General features: G+C 45.3%; 1 protein-coding gene across 1 annotated transcript in view; it reads right to left on the reverse strand.

Annotated features, from left to right (window-relative positions):
• Positions 1-23,089, reverse strand: part of SLC34A2 (solute carrier family 34 member 2) — a 142,999-nt gene that overhangs the window by 70,438 nt on the left and 49,472 nt on the right. The window contains exon 14 of the mRNA XM_043544564.1: positions 11,755-11,811. Within this exon, the coding sequence (XP_043400499.1) occupies positions 11,755-11,811 (57 nt within the window). The remainder of the gene's footprint in view (positions 1-11,754; positions 11,812-23,089) is intronic.

The following is a 23,089-nucleotide window of genomic DNA, read 5'->3' on the forward strand; positions in this document are numbered from 1 at the left end:
CCAGGTGACATGATCACATGTCAAAGCAGCCATAAGCAGTGTCAAAGCAGCCATAAGTCCTCAGGAAGCTTCTCAGGAAAGTGGGAGGTTAGCATCTTCAAAGACCTGTTGTTCTTCCTAATGGCCCTTTTCAGCCAGCAATCTAGACTTGATTGCATTCTGTCTAGCGGACGTTCCCCAGGTGTAAACCTATGTAATAGGTACATAGACAATATTCCCAACTTAAATACAAACATGATACATGCACACAAATAGGATAATCATAGTCAGTACATCATAAGCTTTCCAATGATATCTCACATGACCCATCTTGCATAAAATACATCTTAGATATGCTATAATCATATTATACCAATATTTCTATGAAGAATGTGGGGCATAGCATCACAGGTTGCACATACGTTGTGATTTCCAAGGTGAGATTTTTGTTTGGCTGTGTGTTTTCATAAAGATATGATAGAATGTGAGCTAGATAGGATGGCTGAGCTGTTGAAAGAGACCTGGAGTGAGAGATTAGTAAGAGTTTTTAAAGGGGATCTTGGATGAGAGCAAGATTGCTTAGTGCGCTGGGCAGAAGGAGATGGCCCAGACAGAGAACAGCATGGAAAATAGCCCCAAATCCTGAGTGAGAGAAGGTGCCTAAAGGCTATGCAGTCCTGGAAGAGTAGACTGAACATAGTACATGAGCAAGAGTGTAGTAGGACAGATATGTAAACAGGATTGGGACAATGCAAAACCTTGAGAGTGAAGACCAAGGGCCTGAGTTGTAGGGCTTGGCTACACTTGCAAGTTAGAGTGCATTAAAGCAGCCCCAGGCACCCTAATTCCTGACCCATCTAGATACTCTAAGGCCCCTTTATACCACTCTAGGCACAAATAAACTTTAAGGCCCTTTGCATGCTGCAGTGTTAAGGGATTTTAGTGAAAATGTGAATCGGGAGCAACGTGTCTGAACCTGATGCAGAATAAAACAGCATATCTTCCGTACTTCCAGCCTCTGTGCGTTTACAGTATATGCCTTGCACAGAACTCATGTCAAGTAGTGATTGCACTCCCATAAGCCTGCTTCTGTTAGACATTTACACCACACTTGGCTTTCATGCAGGAAGTAGTATGATATATAGGATATCAAAATAAATATTGGTGACAAGGATATAAATAATGCAGTTCAAGTATTTTATTGTAGATATTGCTAGGCATATGGTTTTCAGTAGCATGTAACTCCTATTGATTTTCAAAGGGCATTGTGTTCCTTCGTCAGTTGAGCACTTATGAAAATCCCATATTACATTCATGGTCATTTTGGAGCAGAGTTACAAAGATATTTAGAGGCCTAAAGATGCAGATTGTGGCACCTTGGACCAGATTCACAAGGGGGAACATAGGCACCTAAATGCCACTTTTGGTACCTGAATCCAAAATTTAGATCCTCAATACTCCCACGCAGCTGCTGCGTAATGCTGTAGGTTCCTAAATTACCCAGCCTATGTTTCTGCCAGTAAAGTTCCCAGGGCAACTCCATTTCTGCTGGTGCACATGCCCACACCCTCAATCCTGAGATCACTGAGCAACTCTGTGCCTAACTCACACTTAAGCCGCAGCAGATTCACAGGCTAAGTATCCCCCGCTCTGGTTTGCTTGGAGGGCCCGATCTGGTAGACATGTTCAGCAGCTGCTTTAGCCTCCAGTATTCAATGGAGCAGGGACTGGAACTCAAGCCCAGGGGTGATGGATTCTTTCTAAAAGTGGGGGGAGGATGAGGCCCTGCCCCCTCCCCTCCTCTTCTCGTGGAGGCCCTGTCCGCCTGGTCAAGCCAGAGCCGGTCGGGGAGGGGTGTCCCAGGAGCAGCCCCCAGCCTGTGTCCCCACGCCCAGGGCACCCCTCTCCAGGGAAGGTGGTAGGTCTGGGGCCCCCCATAGCTGCCCGTGTGGCTCTTACCCTGACCTGGCTTTGGCTTCCAGCCTGGCCTGGAAGCAGGGTCTCGGGGGCCAAAGACCCACTGCCAGGCCATAGGTAAGAGCCACCCGGGCAGTTGTGGGAAGCTGCAGACCATCTTTCTGCCCTGGGCAATGGACACAGGGGGCGGGGACACAGTTCAGGGGTTGCTCTTGGGACCTCCCCACCCTGGGCAGGTGGAGAGTCCACAGGTGGAGGGTCTGCGGCTCCCCTCAACTGCCCAGGCTCCCTGGACTGGTCTTACCCGGGCTGGACTCCGGCTTTGGGACTGGCCAGGGGGTGGGACCTCGGGGGAAGGAGGCACAGGAGGAGCAGGGGGCTGGGCCTGCGGTGAAAAGTGGATGTGCCATCTCCTCTTGGCTCCCCCTATTCTGACACCCCTGCCCAGGTCTCCCACATCCTGGGCTGAATGCGCTAACCACTGGGCTCTCGGGTAAAATTGGGCACCCCACCTCCTCTTTGCTTTCACTTGAGAAAAGAGTGACCTGATTTAGGCACCTAATGCCAGGAAAGGGATAACGGCTGCGAATCCCCAATGGAGGAAGGAATCTCCCTGCAGCCCAAAGTTGGTGGCCTAACTCTCTTTGAGAGTTGGATGGGCCTTAGACTGTACCCTTCTGCTCAGCATTTCCTATTTGCTAGTTTAAGTGGCTCTCCATTTAGTGTGCTTGCATCTGTGAATTGCTTTGTTAGGCACCTAACTCTCCTTGGATGGGGAGCCAAGGCATCTATCTCGAGGTTGTGAATTCCACTTAATGGCAAGGTGCCTAATCAGGTGCTGTACACACACCATAATAAGTCCCCCAAGTAAACCTAGTAGGATTTTCAAAAGCACCTTGGTGAGTTAGGTGCCTTTCAGTGGGACCTAGGTTCTTATGCTGTAAAAGCACTTTGTAAAGCCCACTAGGTGTCTGTCTGCACCTTTGTAAATTTGGCTCTTTTATCACTTAATCTTCGTTGTTTAGTCAAAATGCCTCAACTCTCCAGGCTCTCTTCTATCCCTGCTCTTGTCCCCAACTTTCCTCTTCCCGTTCCCTTCTCTGATTTGTTCATGTCTAGCTGTGTCCGTTATCGCTCTTTATCGCTCATCCACCTTTATCGCTCATCCATCACTAAGGAACATCCGAGCTGCCAGTGCTTCTCGCCATTTCCTCTGAGGTGAACGGGGGCCCAGTGCCACCCTTGAATGGCAGCTTGAGAGAGCAGGGAAGAGACCCAGCAAACAGAAAAGCTGCATAATCCGTCCTTTTATTGTGCCCATAATTTTTATGTGGCCTTTCTTGTAACTTTATCAAATATTGTTTGCACTAGAGTCAAAACTTTATTGCACCAGTATTTGGAGCAAATTTAAACTCAAACAAAACGGCAAGAAGCAAGCACATAGAAATTACTGTAATAAATGTCTATACGTGTCAGAAGATCAAGTTATGACAATGTTTGACGTACATGCATAGATATTAGAGATGGAAAATGCTTTGCACAGCATACTGTTTAACGAAATGCAGTAATAAAAATAAGCGTGCATAATTATGAGGCCAATAAAATAAATGCTTTATTATCCATCCTATGCTTAAACCTAGTTAGCAGGGGAGATATACAGCCTGATTTACAAGCAATACTAAACCGTTTCGGTCTTCCAGACTAATCATTATCATTCAATTATGATGTGTTCGACTCTCTTGTCATATAATAGACTAATGTTAAAGGGTCTGTTTTGTTAAAAAACAGTCTCCCTCTTGCAGCTGCAATTTTTGCAGCCACATGTCGTCATAAATGACTTGTAGGTTAAAAACAGGTATTTAGGCACCTAATTGCCCTCATAGATATCCACATTAGTTAATCCCACAATTATTTGAATGTGCAAAATGTGAGACTATATTGAAAAATTAGGTCCAAATAACAAAGCTGAAGAGATCTGCACAAACTGCCCTTTGACTGCATTTACTGGCAAATCACAGCAGAATTCCTTCAATGCTTTGGCTTACAATGCTGGATTTTATACATCTAAAAATTGTGCTAGAGTTAAGAATTGCAGCCCTGGGACATCCAAACCAATTACATTTAGTAGCTGCGTCAAATGGATAGGGTATGGCTTCACTGCGGAGTTAATGGAAGCATTGTGTTAACCCCCCCTTCCATCCACACACAAAATCCTCTCACCCAAGTCTGGTAGTGTTTCAAACCTAGGCTGGCTGGCCTGGCTGTAATAGACGCTAGAGCTTAGGTTTCATTTTTACTCTGCCTGGTAACTCATCCATTTTGCAGTGAGGATGCAGGCTGAACCACTCAAGTACAGCGAGTCATCTGAGGCTTTCCCACAATTTTCCCCTCTCCGACCATGCGCCCCAGAGGACAGACAAGTTCTACAATTCAGTGGGAAAGAATCACAGAGCAGCTCAGCTTATGGCAGCACAAAGAACCACAGGATATGCCCCCAGAAGTCCGAGCGTAGTGCCATGGGGACATAGTAACTCCGGTATGGCTTTGCAGTGTGGCTTCTCACACCTCAGGCCAGGCTACTGTGGGCACCAGTCACACAGGCTATTGCTATCATGAAGACATACCCATAGAGAGGAAAACTGGAAGAGGCTTGCAATTCAGTGTACAGCATATGAGCTCAGGGAACTGCGTGAAGTTGTTTCAACCAACTGTGGGGTTTAAACTCAGCTCAAGGTAAGAAGCAGCATTCGGACTGGGTTTGAGATCTGCGGCAATAGGAATCAGTGGCACAGGTAGGGATGGAGAAACACAGATTTTGGAGCACACTGTGTGTCCACAATTGATCCAGTGCATGGGAGGTTAGTGACCTGTGGGTTTGGCCCCTGAACATGCCCTCCCGCACAGGTCTGGCTGGCCTTTCCACAGTCCAGATTGCTAATTCACAGAGCCTGGGTTGTGTCTTCACTAGGGAAAAAGGATGTATTTTGAACCCACTTTAACTCATCCACATTATAATCCTAGTGAAGACAAGGCAATTATAATTTCAACCTTCATTAGCTGGTGAAGGTAAACTCCAGTGGGGTGCATAGGGTTTTCCTTCACCAGCTAACACAAATTAAAATTACAGCTGCCTTGTCTTCACTAGGATTGTAACATAGTTTAATTTAACACTGATTAAAAACACACCTGGTAAAGCCAAGTCCTCAGGGAGGATGATTCTGGTACTGTGGAGTCATAAATGACTGACCTGATCTTGTGTGATGAGCTCTAATTGGAATAGATTAATGTCATGCTAGGAGCGGGTGAATACACCGATATTCACCTCAGGCAAATTTTGTACAATGGAACAAATGTTTAATAGTTTGCATGGTTGTATTAATAGCCATCCTGATGAATCATTAATCTGCCCTGTTGAAGCTGACTAAAGGAATGATGTGTTTAAATTTTTATTTTATATTCAACCAAGGCAAGGAGAAAGGTCTACTGTCATTTGCAGATATCTGTATATTGCAGTCAAAGGGCAAATTTTCTGTCTGTATTTTCAACTTGTTTATCTGGAGATTTCGAAGATGCTTTTCACAGCAGGGTAATACTCAATTGTATTTTAACAACTTATAGCTGAATATGACCCTAGGAGCTAGTTCACGAGGAGGATGTATAGTATGTCTACACTGCAGTGTAAGCCCGTGCTTCAGCCTAGGCTCAAGCCTAACTCCCCTTGTGTCTACACTGCAATTGTGCTAACCCAGGGTCCCAGGACCCTGCAGGGCTGGAGGGTCCAAGCTCAAGTTAAGCTGGGACCCAGGGTCCAAGCCATATTCCTTAGCAGTATAGACACAGCCCCAGTTGACTTAGGTCTTGGGAGTCAGCTGGAAGTATCACAAAATTCCATGTGACAACTTCCTTAGTCCTCTCTAGGCCTAAGGAATCTGCAATCTATTCTATTGAAAAGAGAAGCCACCCCCACACTTTGCAAACGGCAGCAGCTCAGGTCAGTATTAACCCATTCTCTTCTGATCACTGATCTGCAAGCCCACTGTCAGGGAGCCTCCTGGCTTTGCAATGGAGAGCGAATCCATCAACCCTTTTGCAAAGTGAGCTACTTCCCGGTAACATGCAGGGCAGGCAGTAAAGTTTTCTCACAGTGCACCACAATCGTAGGGCTTGAGCGGCCATACTTCAGGGGCAGGGGGCCCTAGGGACAAGGTTATTGTTACTTTGACTTGGGTTGATGCACTGCTGTGTGGACACCAGAGCTCTAGGTTCAAGTACAGGTTAGAAAAGTCTTAACCTAGGGTTAAAATACACTGTAGATGTTCAAGTCCAGGGTTCCTTAACACAGGTTAGCTGACTCAAGTCTCACTATCCATGGGCTTATGTTGCAGTGATGACATACCATTAGGGAACTAACTGCCCCTTTAAGCACCTACGTCCAACATTTAGAAAACACTACCATTCACAAAACACTGTTCAACTGCCAACTAACCTTGTAAGTGCCTAAATTCCCTTGGCACCCAAATTTCCACTAGTAAAGTCCTCTAGATGCCTAAATGTTTTCCAGTGGGCATGCACAGAAGTGCCTGAGACCTGAAACCACCAAGGAATTCAGTGCCTAACTCATGCGTAAGCCCAGCGGGATTCATAAACTGCAGCTTTCAGCATCTAAATAGCGTTAACCGTCTTTAAAGATCCTTTTGAAAATGGGACCTATGTTCCTAAATCATTTAGGTGCTTATGAAATTTTCCTCCCTGGGACTGTAACCATGATATTTGCAAAACAAAAAGATATTGGGTTTTGTTACTAAAATTGAGCTCGGTATCTCCTGCTAACTAGGTTTACACATAACATAATACAGTATTTTTTATTATTATTGTCCTTGTGGTTATAGACCCGTTTATTGCTTTAATCCAATATACTGCATGCTGCACAAGACAAAACATTATCAGGTAATAAAGTGAATAGCATACTATGATACTCCATCATGTAAAAACCTTTGTTATAGTCATGTCTCTGCACGCATCTCTGTTTTATTTGTAATGTGTCCAAGAAAATGGTGTTTCAAAGGGGGCTCTGAACTTTCCAATGGAAAAAAGCTGTTTGAGAAAGTTTTAGATCAGGTCATTTGAGTAAGTGATCAAATATAAAAACAAGAAGTGAACATTCAGGCTCCAGCCCTCAGTTCTGGTCCAGAGTGTTCCGCTTAAGTCACCAAAAACAGGTCCAACCTACATGACTGTCACTGGCCCACACGGTCCCTAATCTCCCTGGGGGTTGTTGGAGTATATGGATGCCCTGGCTATACCCCCAGGACTGGCAGCTGGAGGGGTGCGGGATGTAGGAGCCTCTACAGCAGCTCAACACCAGCTAGGGATCCTGCAGGAGCCTGCCAAGCTGGCTTTGGGGCTGCTTTGCGCTGCCTGAGGACTGCAATGCAGCAGTAGCACACTGGGGAAGCAGGACCTCAGCGTCTACTTTGACGGACGAGGTCAGGGATTTGATGGCAGTAGAAGAACTAAAGCTACTTTCATTTTAGTTCCCAGAGGACACAACTGTCTAGTTACATCCCCCAGCCATTTTGTCCTACAGAAGATTGAAGGCACCCAATGCTTTTTAAAATGAATTAATTTATTATTTGATTTCACTGAGGAGGTTGGTTCCATTTCCATTGCTGTTTCAAGACACGCAGATCCTTAGGGGTTATGCTAGATGGCTAAAGCATCACCTATACTGTATTAAGGGGTTGGGGTCAGCTGTGCCTGCCCCAGATTTAGTCCACTTTCCCAGATGGAGGAAATGCGTAAACCATGTGACAAAGAGTCGGGTGACTTGAGCCAGATAAAAAGGCAGCATGTGGCCCAGGGAAATGGGAGAGCCAAGTAGCAGGAGATTGCTGTCTGATGCCCTATCCCAAGGGAGAGGTTTGAGCATAGCACAGAGCGCTAAAAAGAGACTTGAAAGTGACACCAGGAGGGAAGAGAGAGGAGCCTGGGAGTTAGTATGCAAGAGAAGAGCAGGCGGGCAGCAAGTGTAGGAAGAAGCCCTGGGGGAAAGAAGCAGAGCAGCATGTGGCCATAAGCAGAGCAGCCCTAGCTGTTTTGCTAGCCAGGGTGGAAAATGTTTCCAACCCACCCGCCCCTAGCTGCTGAGCAATAAAAAAAAAATAATCAAAAATCAATCTGACCAATTGGAGTGGATTAAAAAAAAAAATCTTGAGCAGCATATCAGTCTGGTGCCCATGATGACTGCCCTGCCTGCCCACTCACCTCTACAACTGGGCCCTGGCTGTTGGGGCCAGACAGCCCCATTGGTTAAGGTTCCCAGGCTGGGCCCATCAAAGAGCACAAGGGTAGGTCCCATTATACAGCCCCAAGAAGGAGAGTTGTGGAGTCCCTATCCCAAGAGGGGAAGAATTTTGAGCCCAGAGGACAGGCTGAAGAGGGGGTAAAGGTGAGCGAAAGACAAACCTTTGGGGCAGGATGGGCTGTGCACAGCTTAAGCCTAGGGCAAAAGACTGGTTGGTTGTCTGTTTTATTAGACTTTGATACTTCAGAAGGAGTGGACTCTTGTGACTTAGCTGGAGGGGCTAAGTCACCTCAGCAACTGAACTGAGCTGACGACTGGAAGAATTAGTGAGAGCTCCAGGAGGGGAAATTGAGGCAGGGTGGCTGCATTGCCCTGTGCGGGTTACACGCTGGGACTGCACCCTGTGACATGTCCAGTTAAAATGGGCATCTAACAGTTTCATAGTGATATCTGTATGCAGTGTAAAATTTCACATCCAAGATCTACTTGCCTTTAGTATCTTATTTTACCAGATCCAAAAGGAGATCTGTGTGTAACATAGCCTCGTAAGCAGTCATTCTAATTCAAACTGGCTTCTGTTAGCTACATCACAACCAGACACACTGAATCTGCTACAGGGGAAGACAATGACTGTCACTGAACCTCCTCATTATGTAGGACTTCATGTCTGGCCTTCAGAACCACCAGGCTCAGCAGCAGGTCTATCGTGCCTCTCAGACTCATCTGATAGCCCTCCCTGGGACAACAGAAATTGCTAAGGAAGATCACCTTAAGTTGATTTGAGTGCCTCTTTCATCGTAACCTATAGAATAGCAGAAGAGAAGGGTAGCACAGCCCATACCGGGGGGCGGGGGGGATTACTGGAAGGGGAATCTTGTTGCTGAGGAGACTGGAACATTAGTATTCGGACTTGCTGCCTTTTATGAGCACACACAGCACTTAAGTAACTAAGGGCTTGTCTACACTTACAGTACTGCGCTGGTGCAGCTGTGCCATGGTAGCGCTTAGTGAAGACGGTACCTACGCCGATGGAAGAGCTTCTCCTGTCAGCGTAGGTAATCCACCTCCCCAAGAGGCAGTAGCTATGTCAATGAGAGAAACCCTCCCATTAACATAGCACTGTCTACACCAGGGGTTATGCTGGTATAACTGCGTTGCTCACAGGTGTGGAATTTCTACACCGCTGAGCGATGTATTTATACCAGCGTAAGTTTATGATGTAGACCAGGACTCAGGAATCAGTCTGTGCCAGTATCAGCATAATATTTTTGGACAGTTTTGCTGTGGATTTCCTCATTAAGTTCCCTCTCTCACACACTTCCCTGATTTACAAGGGCAGGTGATGCATCTTGGTCTAGTGACCATTTGGTTTGCTCACAGGGTTTTCAGTGGCAGACTATAAAACCAGGGCCGGCTCCAGGCACCAGCCCTCCAAGCAGGTGCTTGGGGCAGCAGTCAGAAAGGGGCGGCAGAGTTTCTCTGGCGGCGGCAAATTCGGCAGCAGCTTCTCTCTCTCCTGCCAGCCGCAGCGGCAATTCGGCAGGGACAGTTTTTTTCACTGCTTGGGGCGGCAAAAACGGTAGAGCCGGCCCTTTATAAAACTTGATGGATTTAGTCATATTTGTTTCTAGATAGTGTTTTATGAAACATACCCCGGGGAAAAAATCTGCAATAAAACCAGGAAGGGAAAAGTCGAACATACACTTCTCTTCTGGAATTCTTATCTTACCATTTGCCAGAGCAAAGGTCTCCTGCAGCCCCCAATATATAAGGTTGGGGGGCTCAAATTTCTCAAATACATCTGCGTCAAAAGAAAAATATTCGTATCTTAGAAAAGGACAAAAACAATGCTCCTTGCAGCTCCAGTCAAACAGATTCAGACTGGCTACCAGAACCTATAGTCATATGTAAAAAGAAAAGGCTTATCTCTCTATTTAACTAACCATTATGTTTTCAGCCACAGGCCCTTGCTCTTTTGTGCTAGGTTTATCTGATAACATTCTCTCTCTTTGCTGTGATCCAATCTCAGGAAGTTTAAAATCAACACATACAGATAGCTTAGAAAAAGCACTGGGACAAGTGAGATTCCTGTGAATTTTGGGCTTGTTCCAAATCCCATAGAAGTTAATGTGAATCTTTCTATTCATTTCAACGGACTTTGGATCAGGCCCTTCAACAGGAAGCTAGGGTCAGGGTAAGAATCTGCACCTTCAAGAAAGAGTAAGAAAAAATTAATCTTTTGTTTAGAAAGTCATATGTGAACTCATAGCTAAGTTGGCAATGCTGGGGGCAGACTGGAGAGGGGAGGAAAGGGCAAGAAGAGAGTCTTAAGTTTATATGTTTCAGAGTAACAGCCGTGTTAGTCTGTATTCGCAAAAAAAAAAGGAGGACTTGTGGCACCTTAGAGACTAACCAATTTATTTGAGCATGAGCTTTCGTGAGCCACAGCTCACTTGAAGTGAGCTGTGGCTCATGAAAGCTCATGCTCAAATAAATTGGTTAGTCTCTAAGGTGCCACAAGTCCTCCTTTTCTTTTTAAGTTTATATGTGTGTCTTAAATTGGTTTCAAAGGGGGAAGAGATCAGCATTCACGTCGCACTCCCCGTCAGTACCTGGCCCGAGCCAGGGAAGCTAATTATCCAACCAGCGAAACAAATTTGGTGATGAATCCTAGTCACGTACCACCCGAGGCATGTTGTGCATATGCTAAGAAGAATTCATTTCAAGGTAATAAAGAGAAGGGGTGGGGTGCTGGAGCTGAGAGGAGAAAGTACACAATTCTGAATATTTTGCAGTTAAAGCACCACTAATTGTGCAAGCTGGCCAACTTTGCCAAGATTTCTTGTTTGCATCCCAGAAACCCATTGTGCAAAACTCAGATACAGGCACACTTCTGAAAATGTGCCCCATACAGCCCCATGGACAGGGCCAGCTCCAGGCACCAGCGAAGGAAGGAGGTGCCTGGGGCGGCCAATAGAAAGGGGCAGCACTCCGTCCGTTATTGGGGCGGCACGTCCGGGTCTTCAGCGGCGGGTCCTTCATTCCCTCCCTTCCTCTTCGGCGGCAGCTCAATCGGGTTTTTGGTGGGTTTTTTTCCCTTCACCGCTTGGGGCAGCAAAAAAGCTGGAGCCAGCCCTGCCCATGGACACCCTTTTGCTAATTCCTGCAGCATGCAGTGCTGCAGCTGGTTGCAAAAGAGGCGACACTCAGCAATCTCCTGTGGATTCTCCTAGAACAACTGTCAGGGCATTTCAGTGATTGCCAGCTCCAAAGCCCATTGTAATCACTGGGAATCTTTCCATTTATTGACAATGGGCTTGGGCTAAGGTGCAATATATACACTGAAGGAATCCCACTGCCCCACCTTCCTTATATGCTGTGGTTTTGTCTGTAATAATACTAAATGGGACAGATGCTGCTAAAATTTCAATCCAGACCATCAAAATCCTTAGAACGTGAGGGTGAAAGGCCGGGCAGCCTACAGAGCCACCCATCAGACATTTCTACAGGACCCAAAAAAATCAACTTGAAATGAACGAATACGTGACACTTACCTGCTTTGTTTTTCCCTTTCTGTGTTGTGATTGTTCTGGAGAAGAAACGCTCTCCCCCTGCAGAGCGAAATACAGTCATTTCAGTGTATCTTTCAGCACATGCCACTGCATGATTCTCATGAGTTATTTTCTCATCATTAATTGTTCATTAGTTGGATAAGATTATTTCTAGGATAAACTGATGAATCAGCTCCACAGGAGTTCAAGGAAAAAGCAGTGTGAAATCTTGATCCTGCCGCTAACCTCAATAGTCTGGGCTGGCCCTGGTGAGAGTGAGTGGAATTTGGTCCATTGTGTTGTATAAGTAGCTCAGGATTAATATGATAGGAAACAAATAGGTCAGGGCCACCAGTAATTCCACTTTTTATCAGGATTATTGAAGGAGCTGGGGAGATTAAAAACTTTTTAAGATGCCAATGGGAGAAAAAAATCTGTTCTATAAATTAATATATGATTTTGTATCAATATTGTTAGGGCCAGGTCATGATACAGGCTGTTTTTATTTTAGTGATTGTGGCAGTGTTACTCCTGGATTTGCAGCAACCCACTGCTGTAGCCCCATTCAGTCACAAAACGGGGTTTATTGGGCTGTCTCCCCCTTCAGGCAGGGCACCACTTGCAGCAGTCTTACACAGCAGCAAGGGGCAAGTCACGGGTAGCAAATCACACCCAGAGTCCTGCATCAGGCCTACCTTCTTTCAGGGGGGGCTCTGGCAGGCAGCAGTCTCTAGTTAGTTCCTGGCCATAGACAGCAGTGACATCACTTCAGATAGTTCTGGGAGGAGGCAAAGTCTGTATGGAGGGGTGGCTGGGTCAAATTTAACTAGTGTTGTGACCGTACAGTGGAAGTGACCCTTCATACTGCTCTGGCAGCAGCTGTACTGATTAGGGTTGCCAACCCTCCAGGATTGTCCGGGAGTCTCCAGGAATTAAAGAATACGCTTTAATTAAGCATTATGTCATGTGATGAAACCTCCAGGAATACTCCCAACCAAAACTGGCAACCCTAGTACTGATGTCATGCAGGTCCACTGCTTAAAAGCGTTGGGGCAATACCCCCTCCCCACTACTCCACAGCCTGGAACTTTGAGCAAAAACCTTGGGGGGACTCACTCCCCAGCCCAACCCTAATCGCTGTCAGCTAGGCTTCTTCTCTTTTGCTTTCCCTCTCAGCCAGATCCCAAATGAGCTGGGCTGTCCCCTATTAACTCCTCCCTCCAGCCCGCTGCCTACTGCCAGTGTAGTGAGTCAGAGCTGATTAAGACCTCAGCAGCTTGTTAGCCCTGTCTTGGGCATTTGTATTCCCCCATCACAGTACTATTCAATTTAAGACTGGTTCATCTAAAGCAAAGGGGCTCATTCTCTTCTTGAAATGCAGGGATGAAATACACACACTGATTCATGGCTGAAATTCTCCTTCCTGATTTTCATAGCAGATCTCAGCTGATACAGCATTCGTTCTACATGACCAGAAACCTCATTTTCATGAAAGGAAGCAGCTCTACCATGCTGGTATGAGGGCAAAGTTCTCCCCTATATAAGGCCCAATCTTCAGAACTGTGAAAATACAATCTTGCTATGACATACCTGTTTGATTTCGAGCAGCTCTTGATGAAAACTTGGGAAGTTAGATCCATATATATCCTCAGTCCATGGCAGAACTTTCAATGAATGAGCTGGCAGATGGCCCAGAATGTGCTATAGTTAACCAGAACTGCATTAATTTGCTGAACTGGAAGGCTACAAGTGGCTAATACATCCACAGAGACAGCATATGTGACCTTGTTCTGTGAATAAAGGGCTGCCATTGACTTCAGTAAAAAGAACAGGAGTACTTGTGGCACCTTAGAGACTAACAGAATTATTAGAGCATAAGCTTTTGTGAGCTACAGCTCACTTCATTGGAAATTGACTTCAGTGGGCTTTGGATCAGGTCCTTTCTCAGCAGGGATTTGGATTAGCTGTGTTAATTCACAAGAGTCAAAGCTACAAATGAGTTCTACTTGAAGCTCATTGGTGGTGCAGGGCCTGAGTGACAGGGAAAGATTGATACTAAACTGACCCAAAAATACTGAACACAGAGAAGGTGGAGAGTTGTGGCGGTTCAATGACAAGACAGAACACAGCTTTAAGCAAGCAAAGAGGCTGGTTTGCTAACGGACTGGACTGAACTGATCCTGTCAGCTTTCCACACTCTCCTTCATTCTTTCTCTCCCCCCGCGCATTACATTCTCCAACAAATAAAAGGAATACACTGGCTTTGTTTAACATTCTTATTTACCAATTTCTATCTACCGCATTCCTTGCTCTCGGGCCTTGAGCCCAGTCCTGGGAGGCTTCCCACAGTTCATGTCATCTGGGCGAGATTCCAAGGTTCATGCCCTTGAGAGGAGCTGTGTGTGCACAGCTCCAGCACAACACTCCGGGTGTGCCCTGAATGTTGCCAAGCGCATGAACCCTGTATGAATCCCACAGAGAGTGATATAAGGATGATATTTTGCCTAACTTTAGAACTTGTCATCGGAGGATGGTGCACAGCATTATAACAAACCTCAAAGCACTCTGTAGGTAAGTGCTATCTCCCTTTTGTAGATGGGAAGCTGGGACTCAGAGATGTAAAGGACCTAATTCGTTGAGTTACTAGCCACCCACAACTCCCACTGAACTCAGCCAGAGCTAGCATGGTCCACCTCTCAGAAAAACCAACCTTGAGTGACTTGGCCAAGCTTGCAGCAAGTTAGTGATAGAAACCAGTATCAGATCACAGAGTTCCTGACTCCCGCACCTGTGCTCTAACCACTAGACCATTCTGCCTACTGTACGTGTCATTTCACATTCTTTCTATAAAGACACCTTTCCGCTCCTCCCTAGAATGATGCAACAAGCCAGGGCAGAGCATGAACTCAGCAGGTTACAATAGAAACATTCAGCTTCCCCTTCTTCAAAATGGCTTTATTTCAGACCAGAATTGAAGAGCTTTTGAGCAGGATAAAAGAAAACCAATCAGCCAACAGTTGTAGGCCTGTTTTCCCTTTCTTTTTATAGTGTGGACAGGGGAAGCTCATCAGAGTAGAGGGCTCTGATTAGCCAATGAATTTGTTCTTAAACAGCAGCACATGAGTGTGATATCAGAGTTGAAATCTTCTGTCCCAATAACCATGTGTCTAAGTTGCAGGCTTAACCCATGTTGTTACGCATGGTTTAGTCCTAACCACATTATCATCCACACATAAAACCCTTAAACGCATGCTTGTATATGTTTTAAACTTGGGCACTCTTGTACAGCTGCGGGTCTGGAGTAAAGCCTGTGTTTCATATTAAGGCATGTTCCAAACTGTCCATTTTGCAGTGAAGATGTAGCTAAAGCATGTATTGCTGACCTCATGTTCAGTTAATCCTTCAGTGCTGACCCACAATTCCCAGGCCTGTTTGTTCTGGTCCTTCTACCTACTCACTTCCCATACCACATGTGATCCAAGGTGGATTCCAAGTGTGGGAGAGGCAGGATTTAAACATGCAATTAGCACTTAATATTAAAAAATTGCACTTATTAAAAAACTCAGGATAATTAGGATTACATTCTTAGCAAGCATGAGTACATATCCCGCTCTCTGTGTAACTCTGCCAGCCCTGTAGACTCATATAGAGTTATACCAATGCTAGCATTACAGCAGTGTCCCAGACAGTCTGAATTAAAAGAACAAATGGACGTATTAAGTGAAATCCCTTGGGAAATCAGTACTTCTCCTCCTGGTCCTGATGTCCAGGCTGAGGAGAGGAAGGAGGGGGAACCTGGTCTGCCTTCTAGTTCAGCATACTGTTAATGTTTGCCCAAATTTTACCCCCTCCGGCAGGTAATTCTTGAGAATTATTTATACAGGAGAAACTCAAGATGGTCAGTGAGATCCCTGGGCAGGGCAAACTTCTCATAGCCACCCCTATAACTTACTAGCCCTCTCCAGACCTCGCTATGCTGTTTAGTAAGTGAACAATGAAAAATCTCCTTTGCACAAATAGATGGAATACAACCACTGGCCTGGAAAAGCTGCTCCCCCCTCCACTTTGGGACTTCCAATCAATTAATATCCTCTAAGGCTTCCCTGGCCTGAAATAATGATAAAATTACTACTGGTGACAGGCCCCTGCCCTAAATCACCCCCAGCCCCATTTTTTAAAAATGGAAATAAATCAGAAATTCTGACCAGAGTGTCTTTAGGCTGGGTATGTGGTTAGAAGGAGCTTCTGAACAGATCAGTAAAGATGGACTAAATAAAAGCACACCAAACCGATAAACATAGAAACTGGCTTTGCCAGGATGGCGAGATTCTTTTCTTCCACCATGCCCAATGGACAAAACATAACACACACTTTCATTTCCTTTGCAGGAACTTCCAGCCCAGTGGGAATGAGGCACCAGGACTCTTGAGGCGCATTCATCCAACAAAGTGGAAAAAGGAAGAGGCTCACAGATGACACTGGGCGCAGGTCAGACAAACACCTGGAGTGCCGGAGGAAAGGAGGAGCAAAACAGGAAGCAGGAGGGAGAGCATGGCTGCTCGTGTTCCGCCTAAGCATGAGTAAGGGATCAGGACAGAGTGCAGCACAGGGAGCTGTTTGAGCAGCTGCTCACCCAGTTGGCCACCACTTCCCAGCCCGCAGCTCCAACCCCATAATCAGTGCCCATGGGCTCTCCTCCATGTTACTACATCCACCTTGCAGTCAGTACAGCCACTTGAGAGCCCTGTGGCTTGGGGTGGGCTATGAACAACTCCATGAACTGGAATGGGCAGATGTACCCTATTCCCTCCACCCTGTCCAACCCATTCAGCAGGGGGAAGAAGAAGACATACTCTTTTGACATCCAGTTCCACTGCCAGGGAGACTGCACAGCTTGCACTGTAGCTAATGGCACAGTTTGCACTCTGTTGCACTTTCTTACCCTTTTACATCATTATTTGTGGACAGGCAGCTGGGATGCCTGCAATGGTCATCAGAATACTTTGGGTTATTTTAATACTTTTGTTTATAAATTGGTTTGGCTGTACAATACATTTGTGTCTGAGTGCTTGGAAAAGAAGGAAGTTGTAGACAAAGCTTTTAATAGAGGATCAAACTCTCCGACAATCACATAAAACCAATAGCAAATAAACAATAGCAAATCAGGAAAATAACAAATACATTGATATGCGTATGACAAAAATACATAGCTTTGCATCCCCCCACCACAGCATCACATTTCCTCACCAAGGTCACCCCAAAATTAAAGGTACGGGTGCTCAGTGTGTCCCTAGGTTCACTTGCTGACCTGGACCGAGACCCAGAGATGATAGGTGCACTTTCTGGTTGCCTGTACCAGGCCTGCAAAATGACAGTGTCCTGAGCCCACACCAGGCAAAAATGTTTGCCCTTATTCATGCATATGCTGAGCAAAGCACAATAATACATAGGGCACTAGCTGCATTGGCATCCAAACAGTTCTGTATGCAGTGCCAGCCTGCATTCGGCCTGCCAAATGGACACCCAGCACCATCCTGCAATTGCTCGGTATGTAACTGACCTTTCTTTTGTCATGTTCCCTGAGGTCAGGGTATATTTTGGAGGGAATTAGGTCCCTTCTTGTCCAAACGAGTAAATGCCAGATCTTCTCAGCACTCTGGTTTCAGGCCCCTTTCCAGTACATCCTATGTTTGTGATCATGAACCTGTCTCTGTGGCTGACCAAGGCCTGCAGAATGATCGAGTAGCATCCTTTGAATCTGACATATTCATGTGCTCCTTGTCACAGTTGAACTATGGATATGTGAGTGCCATTGAAGGCTCCAGCACAGGGTGGGAAACCCATTCTCTCAAAGCCAGATATTTTTCCAGACACGTTAACAATGTCCACCACAGTATTAATTGCCTCACAAATCTCAGTCACCACAACCCCAAGAGTTGACTTGCCAACCCAATTCCAAACTGGTTAGATATGGAACTGTAGCAGTCTGGGAGCCAGAATATAGATGGCAATAGCAACCTGCTTCTGGTCCAGTATAAGGGCCTGCCTCAATTGTGTGTCCTTGTGCTGGATGGTTTGGCAAGCTTCTCACACAGCTCCATGAAGGTCTGCTTCCTCTTGTGAAAGTTCTGGAGCCACTGCTGGTCACCCCAAGTTCACATGATGATCTGATCCCACCATGCTGCGTCAGTGGTCCTGCACCAGAAGTGCTGGTCTACATATGGGAAGTTCACAGTGATTGCAATATGCAATGGGTGTCTCCAATCTGCCATGAATGAACTCCCCTCTGAGACCTGCCGCCACCTTCCAAGGGGCAAAACTGCTGCTGTAATGTCATCAACCATCTCACAGAACCTCTATCTGCACCCTGCTCCAATAAAAGTTCAGCCACAAGCAGTTCTGGGTCCACGGCATGGCACTGGCTGGAATGGAAAGAAGCGAGGAGTGTACAGAGACACAAGCACCCCAGCTAAATGGGCTGGTGGACTAAGAAGACTTCCACAAAGAGGCCCAGGAGGGACAGACAAATCCTCAAGCTAGTGAAGTGCTAAGAGCCCTGGGATACACACCCATGGATCAAACCCATGTAACTGCAGCGCTAGTGTGAATGCAGCTACATCAGTATGGTCATCTGTGGCTCTGCAGCGTGGCTGCTCAAACGCATGCTTGGCAAGCACTGGTCTGCCTGCACAGGAGCCGAGACCAGGGTACATTCTGCTGTGCTGACATTCCCTCAGAGGGAAATTTTGCCGTTAGTACATCGCAGCTCAGCAAGTGGCCTTAAAAGCTTTGATTTTATGAGGGTTCCTTCCGTCTACTGAACAGAAAGATTATTTTAGTTCATGGTCACATTTACAGTAGTACTCACCACTTTTATTTGTTGATGGCACTAAAATGTGATTATTATGCAATTCACCTTTCACTGGCAATGGAACAAAGGCCACACTGGATCTTTTACAACCATTTAATTGCGATGATTTTTATTCTTCCTAGTAGAGGAATTTGAATTGCAGGCAGTTTATCCACTCATGACTTAATTCAGTCTTCTGATATGCACGTACACCACCTCCCACTGATTTTAATGGGAGCTGCAGTAGCAGAACTGAGAGGAGATTTGGGCTTTTAGAGTTTCACATGTGACAATAACTTTTTGAGGAAAGATCTGCTGGGACTTCACCTGGTGTGCATGCCTCTTTTTCCAGTAAGGATGATCTAAATCCTGTGAGGGAACATGCCATAATTTACATACAATAACCTAATGCTGTGCCAATGTCAAAGAAACCTTTGTAAGCGATATACTTTGTGCGGCTGTGGACTTTCACAATAGGTCCACTGTGGAAATTCTATCTTGGCTAAAACTATGAATAACAGATGCTTGGATAAAATGACCTATAACAAAGGATGGTGATGCCCAAAGGTACAAGTGGCCCCTGTTAAAAACCCAGCATTCTCTGTTAATCACCACATCAGGGAATCTGAGATACTTGATTATGTGCTATTCTCAGCACGGGGAGATCTTGCTGAGTGATAACTATTGGAAAAATGACTGTTTAAATAGCAATTAATTGTGACAGTTCGCGTAGATGCTTCCATTCATTTTTGCCCCTCATTACCATTTCAGAGGGCAGGCCTCAGACTATGTTGTCACATCTCTAGGATGTTTGGTACAGCACTGCCAACAGTGAACCTGAAAATGGAGTTAGCACCTGCAGTATGTGTGATTTACAGATCTCTACCTTCCTGTAAAACAAGTAAAAACAGCCATGCACTTCATCAAGATAGAGAGCACAATGACTCATCAGCTAACATTCTACATCTGAGATGACACAAAATGGCATCTCCCTCACAGCTGCCCCTGAAGCGGACAGGAAGACCGTTCTACATTTAAACGAGCAATACACAGAAAAGAGAATGACAACATTTTCTTTCAGGTACCATAGCTAGATACGCCACACAGACAAGGATTACCCAGAAACTCAGAAGTGCAGTTAGCTTCGGAAAGCAGTATGCCCCTAAAAGGTTTTACTGAAGTGAAGAGAGATGGGGTGGGAGAGGAAAAAGGGAGAGGACTCAAATGAAAGGGAGATGATTTACTAATAAGGTAAAGGGAGCTAGGATTTGCTAATTCCACATGGGCTAAGAAATTCTCAAAGCACAGTTAAAGTTAATGGGAGGGGATTTTCAAAGGCACAAATTACAGTTAGGCACTTCAGTCCCACTTATCTGAAATAAGAGTTGAGTTCCAGAGACCATTTGTGCCTTTGTAAATCTCCCCCAACCTGTCCCTCTCCGTCCCAAACTTTCTAGAGCCTCTGAACTCAAGGAAGCCAAATTAGGCCAAATTTTGTCTTTATTTTTATTTATTACCATACTGGAATCTCAGCGTGCTAGATGCTGTGCAAACAGAATGAAAAGACAGTTCCTGGCCTAAGCTTAAAGTCTAATTTGAACATTTAACTAACTTTTCCTTGTGGTTCCTTTTCATAGCAATCACAGCTGTTCGTGATTGCTTTTTAAAAACATGGCCTTATGTGCAGCTGTTAAATGTCGCTGATAAGGGTGTCACTTCTCTTCCAGTTCTGCTTGGTTTAATAAATGGTCATCATCATATGGTGGGGGTTTCATCCATAGCATACTGAGGAAAAAAATGTTACTAATATAGATTTTTTTTTTCATCTTAAAAGTGACTGTAGTATGTATGTAAGGTGACTGTGAAGATATGCATATATTTTTTAAACTGTAGCAGGAAGCCAGGCAGGAGGGAGCTGGGGAAGGTTCTAGGCCAGGGGTCAGCAACCTTTGGCACGCTGCCCATCAGGGTAATCCACTGATGGGCCGTGAGACATTTTGTTTACATTGTGTCAAGTATCAGGGGTTAGATTGAGTGAGATGGGTACCCAGAAGTCACCTACTACAGGACAGGCCCAGCAAGGAAAATAACAGAACGCCACTGGCCGTCATGTACAGCCCCCAGCTAAAACCTCTCCAGCACATTATCAACAATCTACAACCTATCCTGGAAAACGATCCCTCACTTTCACAGACCTTGGGAGGCAGGCCTGTCCTCACTTACAGACAGCCCCACAAGCTGAAGCAAATACTCATCAGCAACTACACACCACACCACAGAAACACTAACCCAGGAACCAATCCGTGCAGCAAACCTTGTTGCCTGCTCTGTCCCCATATCTACTCTAGCGACACCATCTGAGGACCCAACCACATCAGCCACACCATCAGGGGCTCATTCACTTTCACGTCTGCTAATGCCCCTCTGCCATGTACATTGGCCAAACCGGACAGTCCCTATGTAAAAGAATAAATGGACACAAGTCGGACATCAGGAATGGTAACATAGAAAAGCCAGTAGGAGAATACTTCAATCTTGCTGGACATTCTATAACAGATTAAAAAGTAGCTATACTGAACAAAAAAAACTTCAGAAACAGACTTCAGAGAGAAACTGCAGAACTAAAATTCATTTGCAAATTTAACATCATTAATTTGAGCTTGAATAGGGACTGGGAGTGGCTGGCTCACTACAAAAGCAGCTTTGCCTCTCCTGGAATTGATACCTCCTCATCTATTGTTGGGAGTGGACTACATCCACCCTGATCGAATTGGCCCTGTCAACACTGGTTCTCCACTTGTGAGGTGTCTCTTCATGTGTCAGTATATAATGCCTGCATTTGTAATTTTCACTTCATGCATCTGAAGAAGTGGTTTTTTTACCCACGAAAGCTTATGCCCAAATAAATCTGTTAGTCTTTAAAGTGCCACCGGACTCCTCTTTGTTTCTGTTTACGTTGACTGTTCCCAGGCACGGCCCTCCGCAGCTTCCATTGGCTGGGAACGTTGCTCCTGAGGCAAAGGTGGCCCTGCTGCTGCTCCTAAGAGGAAGAAGATGCCCCATGCTGCCTCTCTGGAAGGGGATCCCCATGCCACCATAATTCCAAGTGCGGGAGGGGGCAAGACCAAGGTCCCAGATTGCTTTAATCTGGCCTTGCCTTCCTTACCAACCTCAGTAGCTTTACTGAACAAGCTAGACCTGATTTTTTTTTTTGGACTGCTCCCTCTGTGAGCATGGTGGTTAGTAATGCTTTTATATTGTCTTTTGGTTCATGTTCTATAAATTGTGCTGAGGAACAACCACCGCTGGGGCAAAGGGTGAGGGAGGGAATCGCTTATGATTATATAAATCACCTACTCTTCCATCTGGGATCATACAATATTCTTGTGGCAACTACAGCAACTTCTTCCATGGAAAAGTACTGGGAAAATACTTCATGCATTTTTAGCATCTTTTCATGCAAAGTAGCAACCAACAACAAGAAGGAGCCAGCACCAGGGACTAGATACACAAAGGCAGTTAGATGTTACAACACCCCACCAAGGAGTAGAATTCTCAGCTCTGAGTTAAGTTCCCAGGCTCCCTGCACAATGCATGGAGAAAATTAGGCTCATGAGGAAGGAATCCTTAGAAACCTGCAAGCTGTGTCTGGTCATTTGATTATTTATACAAAGCGAAGTAACTTTAACAGGAGAGATTGAGCACCTTTGTGGCGCTAGCCCCTTATGACCAACTAGCTCTCCGTGGACAACAGCTTGAGAACTGATGCTCTGGGTCATAGTCAAATAGTAGAGGACTGAATTCTATCCTCAGTTACATGTGCACAGCTCCTGCTAAAGCCTATAGGAGTTGCACATTGCATAACTAAGGGCAGAATCTGGCCCATAAATTGTCCAGCTTGTAATTTATGCTTCTTGCATAGTGTAAACTAGCAGTAGTTACATGCTACTATCATCTACTTGCAAAATATTATCTACTGCTGTAATTAAGTTGCTTGTTTATATACAGTGCAGGGCACTAATATATTAACTAGTGTATAGTGATTGGTGCCTGCAAGAAGTGTAAAGGATAATTATGAAAGTTTCACAAGGGCATGAGTAAAATGGGATGCTTTCAATATTGTCCTCCCTTCTGGTGTTCTGCTGTGTTGTAATACTGGGGTCTGATCTGCATTGTAAATCTACTTAGTCACTGCTCTAGTGAAAATCAGCATAATTACTATCCATGTGAGAAAAACACCCCTTAGCTTCCCTGGTTATGGAGCATGTGTTCCCCTTCAGAGTAAAGTGATGAAGGGAAGGCTACAATTCACAGAATATTCCCTATAAAAATACATTGCATGAGTTGATATGTACAGTAAAATGCCAGCCAGTCACATGGACAAAAATATTTATAGCAATTGGCATTTGGTATGTCTAGAAATGCCCGCTGAATAGAAACAAATCCCTATCAATGACATATTGAGGATGATATGGAGCACAGCATTGC

This window comes from Chelonia mydas, chromosome 4 (genome assembly GCF_015237465.2).
Source record: "Chelonia mydas isolate rCheMyd1 chromosome 4, rCheMyd1.pri.v2, whole genome shotgun sequence".
NCBI lineage: Eukaryota > Metazoa > Chordata > Testudines > Cheloniidae > Chelonia > Chelonia mydas.